General features: G+C 54.5%; 1 protein-coding gene across 1 annotated transcript; it reads right to left on the minus strand.

The window, feature by feature from the left end:
• Positions 1–3,912: 3,912 nt before the first annotated feature.
• Positions 3,913–6,009, minus strand: LOC133213668 (activated RNA polymerase II transcriptional coactivator p15-like). The gene is made up of 4 exons (XM_061356084.1): positions 5,921–6,009; positions 5,693–5,809; positions 5,410–5,518; positions 3,913–4,342 (listed from the first exon to the last, which is right to left on the minus strand). Exons 1-4 carry the CDS (start codon positions 5,993–5,995, stop codon positions 4,263–4,265), a joined length of 381 nt encoding a protein of 126 aa, XP_061212068.1. The 5' UTR covers positions 5,996–6,009; the 3' UTR covers positions 3,913–4,262.
• Between the last annotated feature and the right edge of the window lie 1,300 nt (positions 6,010–7,309).

Genomic DNA, 7,309 nt, shown 5'->3' on the forward strand with positions numbered 1-7,309 from the left:
GGGGGGACGGGGACAGGCAGCGGCTGGGAACGGCCCCGCCGCCAGCGCCGCCGCCGCCGCGCCACAAAGAGGAGCACTGCGGCGCCCCCTGGCGGCGCGCGGGGAGCTGAGGCGGGGCACCCCAAAATGGAGCGGGGAAACGGGGGGGGGGGGTCCGGATGCTGTGGGTTGAGAGGGGGAAAAAGGGGGGGGTTGTAGGGTTGATGGGGCCCGGGTGTGCTCGGCCCCGGTGATGGGATGAGGAGGGTCCTTAAAGGAGGAGGTCGCTGGTGCGGTGCTAACAAAGGGCACGGGGTGCCCGGTACCAAGTCCCGGGGGTTGCCCCCTTCTCCTCCGGGTGAGGAAGGGGTTGGTTAAAGCGGGGCTCTAATGGGGCTCTGCGCTGAGGCTGGGACAGGGAGGGGATGCAGCAGCCCCGCTGCCTCTGCCCCACAGCTCTTTGTTCGAGCCCGGCTCCCCACGGCTTGCCAGAGCCGGGTCCCCATCACACAGCAGCAGATGGGCAGGAGCCGGCTGCGGCCCCACGCTGCAGCAGCCATTATTGCTACCGGCTCCTCCCGGAGGACAAGGACCGCTCCTCCCGTCCCCGCCGGGCCGGCAGCTCCGCCTCCGCTCTACACAGGGGCGATGCTGAGGACCCCAGCGGGCATCTCCTGTGCCGCAGGCACGGGACCTGCCGTTATCCTGGCCCTGAGGATGGAGGGAGGATGGAGGGAGGATGGAGGGAGGATGGGGGGATGATGGAGGGGATGATGGAGGGGATGATGGAGGGGATGATGGAGGGGATGATGGAGGGGATGATGGAGGGGATGATGGGGGGATGATAGGATGGAGGGATTCCCACCCGGAGCCAGGAGGATGTGTGCTTGCTGCATAGTGTGCAGCCACCGCCATGGCAGAGCCAAAGGAGCTCTTTGCACACCCTCAGGCCAAGCTCCTTCGGCTCTGCCACCACTGTGGGGCAGGCACAACACAGCCTCTTTTCCCCTTGCTTGGGCACTCTGCTCTTGCCCTGGATGCTACAGGCAGATGGAGGCCCCCACAGCAGCCCACATGTACCAATAGTACCCAGATGTGCTAGGCTTGGTTCTACCCTGCAATGGGAACTGCAGCACGTTTCAGTGCTGATACGTGCAAGGAAGGTCAAGGAAAAGGGGTTGGGGAAACAGAGGGATCCCAATCCCAGACAGAAATGAGAAAAACAGAGAGCACTGCTCATGTATGAGCAGCCACCAGGCTGAAGTCATGCTCAGAGTGAGGGATGCTCCTGCAGAAGCAGAGGAACACGGTGCTCCTCCATACATAAGTACTGTGCATCCCTTCCTCTCTTGTGCTCTGGAGAGAACCTCAGCCCTTCTCCAGGCTCCAGCTCTGTACCCTTCTTCCTCCATTGTCCCCACCTGCACATGGAGCTGCTGGAACACTGGGGTCCAGCCTGGCCTTGAACCCTTCCTGAGCCCCAGCAGGGGCTGGATCTGGAATCATCACTGAAATGGCCTTGCAAAGGCCCTCAGCACCTGGCCTGAACCTCGGGGCCATTGCAGGGCTCTTGCTGTGGCTGAGGGTGACACCACTCCTAAACCAGCCCTGAAATAGCCCCAAAGAACTCCCCACACTGGTCAGGATGGTTCACATCTCCTGCAAACACTGCCAGGGTTTTGCCATCCATCGGGACACATCCACTGGGAAACCCATGCCAGGTCAAGCTGCTCTCGTTTTCAACAGCTCAACCATCCTCAAGCCAAGAAACCTTTGTGACAACAGCAGCAAAGCTCTCACCTTGGACGAATCATGTCATGTTTCCAAGCACCTTCCCATGCCCAGCCTGCTTTTCCCTGTCAGCTCCTGCAGTGCAAGCTGCTCCTGGCTCATGTTAGAGCTCGAGGGACCCAGTGCCTCAGGTGGGAAATGCCTGCTGAGAAGGCAAAGTACATCCAGGAGCTTCTGGAGTCCATGGAAACCAGAACTGGAGGACCTGGAAAGAGCTCAGAGCCAGGCAGACACTTACACAAACAGCAACAGGGGTAAGGGGCAGGTAAAGCACAGTCATAGCATCAAGAGAGGGTGAAGAAGGGACGTGACAGGTTCCCTTTGCAGCTGACGTTGAGTGGGCTGCAAAGGGCACAGCAGGGCTCAGAGGCACCATTCCCAAAGGAGGAAGGAGCCAGATTCTGCCTAAACCAGAGATGCTGCTCCACCAAAAGAGCTGTTAAAAGGAAGAGCACATTGAGTGCCCAGGATTCCCTTCTGCAGGGCGAGATTTGCTAGTGATAAAACCCGAGTGAAAAGCACATCACTGCTGCTTGTGGCCAGCGTTTGGATTTAGACAGGGGCCAAAAGACAAGAGAAAAAGTGAGGGACATCCAGCCCAGCAGAGAAGGGCTCCAAGAGGGGACATAGGAGCAGCAAAGCTACACATTGCTTTTGGAGTGCTTGCCCTTTCCTTCCAGCTCCTAAAGGCAGGGAGGAAAGGACAAAAGCCAAGCTGGAGCTCTGCGTTTCCATCACCTAGGAGACAGAAATCCAACCAACAGCCCCGAGATGAAATAGAGAGGAGGGGAAAAATCAGCCAAGGATCCTTCAAAACAAGCTGCTTTTCCTTCCCTATCTGCTCCCCAAGAGCCAAAGGCCAAGTTACAACAGTCCTGGCGGAGAAAACCCTAAGCAACATTATCCTGTCTCAAGAAGTTCATTCCTATAACGTGATTGTTTCTGGTCTGGAGCAAAAGGTTGTGCAGAGCAAAGTGCTCCAAGGCAGGCAGATGAAGAGCTCCAGGGAAAAACACCTTCCCTGTGCAGGAGATCCATTGCTAGAAGCTTCCATCCTCTCCTCTTTACCATCCCCTCTTGCTTTTCATCTTCCCATTACCTTCAGTCTCGGAATGCTAAGGCAGAAGTATCCCACAGGAAGCTTTCAAGCATGAGCAACCTGGCTTTGGGACACAGCCTGGTGTCCTCCTCCTCTTCCTCATACTTGAGAAGAAGCAGCAGAGACTTAGCTAACGCCAAATGAGAGGAGAACACCTCAGCCATCAACTCCACCCATCTCCACTGAGCAGCCACAGCACCGAGCTCTCCAAAACTGCCTTGAAGAGACAGTTCTATGAGGACAGATGATCTCTTCCTTGCTACCCTTAGTCCAGGGACAAATCCCACCTTTAGGAAAGCCTAACTTCAACTCACTGCTCCACCCCACATCTTCCACACAGCCCTGAGCTGGTGCAGCCCCTGCACCTCCACAGAGCAAGGGCCTTGGTACCTCCTACTTCACCAAGGTGTTGCAAGTGTCAGATATATTTAAGAGCACGAAGCATTCGGATACTATGGAAACCAGGGCAAGAGAGAACCCAAAAATAGATGGAAGACGCAAGCTGTTGAAGAGTCTGGAAAAGTCTTGCTGAGGAAGGCTGCAGCTGAGCCCAGAGTGGGATCCATTTAGAGCTCAGGCACAAAATAGCCTCTTTCCTCTCTTCCCAGAGCTTGTCATTTTTCTCTGCCACAGGGAAAGGAATATTCCTTTTCCTCCTCAGGCCTTTCATTTCCCCTCTATTTAATAGACCTCCTCATCACCAGTTCCCTGGAACGATTCGCAGTCTCCCTTGCCCTTCCCATCACCTGGAACAGCCCCCTTGGCTGCTTCTGTCCAGCAGGATTATTGGGAATGCTGCATGAGAGCAAACATCACAGAGCTTTCTCCTTGTGAAAGGGAAGCCCAATAGCAACCTGCAAAGAAGGGTGCCTGAAACAAGGAGGTGAGGCTGTGAGGTACTACTCTGGCCGTTTTCTAATGCAAGCACCTTTATTGTGTGTACCTTCACCCTCTACAGCCAACCAGTCTCTAAAGCACAACAACCCCTTTCTTTACCCAGAAAGGCTGACCGACACACAGAGGAAACAAGGAGGAAGCCAACGTGAGGTGTACAACCCACCTTACTCAACACTCAACCCAGTGGAAGACAGCACCAGGTAAAGGATCCCACAAGGCTGAAGCCATCCACACCTCTTGTCCCTCACCAGCACAGATCTCAGGTCTGCTTGGGACCAGATGTGCCCAAGTCCCACTTCAAGCACTGGTGCTGGTTCCCAGTGCTCATTACAAGCTACTCCTTGGAAACAGAAGAGTCTTTTCAGCATGACCACCACCTCAGGGAGGAAACCCCAGTGAGGTGAGGGGAAGGCTTCAGGTGGGAATCTTTGCCTTTATACTCATCAGTGCACTTAAGGGGAAGGAAAGAGATTGAAGGTGTCCAAGATCCTTTGTGTCAGAACTTCTCTACTGCAGCATCGACCTCAGGAATGATCTCCTTCAGCTGGTTCCACTGCTCTGCAGACAGGGCAATCCCTAGAGAGAGTAGGAGAGGCTTCAGAGGAGGCAGGTGTTGAGCATCAGTTTCCTTTCAACGGCCCAAGGGAACCAATGCCAACTCCAGCTCTGTTTAAATGAGCTGCTAACAAGAAATCACTCGTGTGGCTTAAACCCTTGAGAAGAACTGGCTCTTTCTGAGGTCCAGCAGGGATCTTGATGTGCTGGGCCTCTCCCTTACAAAGCCAAGGCAGCAGCAGAGTCCTGGTGTGTGGTCCAGCCAGATGTCAACTTGTTCCTTGTTTCACAATCACATGAAAGCAGTGGGGCCAGAGCTTTATTAAATTCTCTAGATAAAGATCAGGGCCCAAGAGCTCTTGCGAAAGCAGAGGCAGTATTTCACTGAAAAGCACCATTCCTCCATCCTCTCTGTTTTAACTGACAGATCTCTTACATTGTGGGTGTGCTTTTTCCAGCCTGGAAGGAGTCCACAAGGCTCCTTTCCCTCCCTGCTCCCAATGGCACAGAGAAGCTGGAGGGCTTTGCTTCCCATTTGCATTACAGGCTACGCAGTTCCCTCTGAGGGAGCAATTTAGACTTGTAACTTCTCCAAAGGAAATTCATTTCTGGAAGGAAAACCACGTGCAGTGGGTAGGAAGCAAATTGAGCTGAAGCCAGTGTGCCTGCCCTATAGCAACCTATAGGAAGGACCAAAAGGTTCATCAGGAAAGCCCACATCAACCCAGTCTCTGTCAGGCACAACACCCAGGGCAGGTGATGGGAGAGCAGAGCATGAGAACTATGAGGCAAGTATCAAAGTTCCAAAGCAAAAGGCCTGAGTTGAGCCTTAACTCCTCAGCTCCAGAGGAGAATGTGTCTTCCCTTCCCCAGTACTTCCATCACCTCCTCAGGTAGTGCTGCCTCTATAGCACATCACCACACAGCTCACCTAAAGGATAAGGAACACCCAACACAGCAGCACTGGAGACTCCTAAGAGGGACCTAGAAGGGTCTTACCCTTCCTATCCCACCTCAATTGGGAAGAGTGGATTTACCTTTGGAGGGGTTCTCCCTGCCATTATAAACACCCCAAACATCACCGGTACCTTTCCTCCCTGGCTTCACATCACCATCCTTGTCAGTGTAGAACTCCCTGATGTCCACCAGGCCCTTCCCCTTGAAGGAGGACACTCGGACGTAGCGCATGTACCCGATCTGCAGGGACACAGAGCCCGTGTTGAACCTGGCCAAGCCACATGGGCCACTCAAGAGCCGGGAAAGGACCCCGGCTGCCATCCTCGCTATGGGAATGCTCTGTTACAACGGGAGCAGGTAGAGGGAAGGTGGGTATAAAGAGATGGAGGAAGAGCGGCTCCCTGCCCTCCGTACCTGGAACATGGCCCCCTCCTCACCACCTTGTCCCACTGGGGTTTCTATCACCTTTGAAGAGCTGGCCTCTGCTTTCAGCTTTTTCTCTGCCTTCAAAGCCGCTTCTTTCTTTCTTTTCTAGGCAGAGAAATCACCGCTTTGAAGAGTGGGGTGAGGAGCCGCAGGCAGGCACTACCCGAGCCTCCACAGCCCACACGGTGCCGGTCACACCGCCAAAGAGCCGCTAACCTTTTCCTTCCCATCCTTTTCCTTCTGGTCGCTCTCCAAGCTGCTCACCCCCACCACATCCTTGCCTTTGGGCATCCTATGGGGAAGAACCGTGCAGTTAGAGACACCGACAGCAGGCGGAGAGCGCCCCGGGCCCAACCGGGCCCGGCCCTGCCGGTACCTGCCGGAGCGCTGCTCGCCTAACGCGCTGCCGTCCCGCCGTCCTCTCCAAACGCCAAGCCCCGCCCCTCCCCGCCGCCGCTCCGCCAATCGCGCGGCTCCCTGCTCTTCCCGCCAAGTCATCACGTCCTCCAGCCAGCCAATCGCGGCCGCGCTGCTCCGCCCCGCCCCGCCCCGCCCCGCCAACGTCACGGCCGGGCCGTGAGGGGAGCGGGCTGTCGCCATGGCCGCCGGCCCCTCGGCCGAATGCAAGGTGCGTGGCAAAGGGCTTGGGGCTGGATGGGCTTTAAGGCCCCTTCCAACCATTCCATGACCGCTGTGTTTTGCAGGAGTCAAGGAACACACCTCATGCAATGCTTCTCATATGAGCAAACAGCTTCCAAGTGTTCCAAGAGTCATTTATGATGGCAGAGGCTGAAGCGTTCTTCCATAGAAGCTTTTAACTGCTTCCAAGCAGTTGGGATAGATGGGAATTGGCTCACCTCAGGGGGGCTGGAATCTTGCTCAGGGTCCCTAAATGGGTTCTGTCCTACTATTTGGCTTTGGACTCTATAGGAGGGGTGATGTAAGCCAAAAGGATGGAAATCCATGTTTATCCCTTCAAATCAGGCCAGGAGATTCCAGGGCTTTGGGAGCTTCCAGCAGGAACCAGTTCTCCACTCAAATCTGTTCATCAAGCCCACTCATGTGGTTTATTGGGGGTTTTTCCAAGGGATGAAAGGGACAAATGAAGAAGGGAAGGGAAAACGTGGAAATACTTAAATATTATTACATTTATAGTCAGGAAAAAAAAAAAGGAAAATAATCATAGGTCAATCAGCTGCATTGAATTTTCTATTAGCTTTTAAATAGTCACTCAACATACATTTGTTCTTTAGGTCACAACGAAAGAGAAGCAATGGAGAACTTTGTTCCCAAGCTGCAGGTCTTCCAGATGATCACCTTGGAATCGCCATCCAAGAATTCCAAATGGAAACAAAACCACACCAACCTGGAGCCCAAACCGGAGCTCCCCCAAGGGACACCGAGGAGCAGCCCCATCATTTCGGAGCAGTTCGATCAAGAGTGAATGGCTTTTCAATGGAAAACCCGCTTTGTGCTGTGAACAACAGGAGGGTGGGTGATGTCAAACCACCCCCACCCCAATTTGGGGTGGTTTCAAGCATTCTGGAGAGGTTGTGGTGATGCCTTCAGGCACAGGGAGTGGGATACCCGGTTCTGCTTTGGCTT

Source organism: Neopsephotus bourkii, unplaced genomic scaffold (genome assembly GCF_033783945.1).
Source record: "Neopsephotus bourkii isolate Nb327-2 ecotype Australia unplaced genomic scaffold, CSIRO-AGI_Nbou_v1 NB_838, whole genome shotgun sequence".
In the NCBI taxonomy this organism is placed as follows: Eukaryota; Metazoa; Chordata; class Aves; order Psittaciformes; family Psittacidae; genus Neopsephotus; species Neopsephotus bourkii.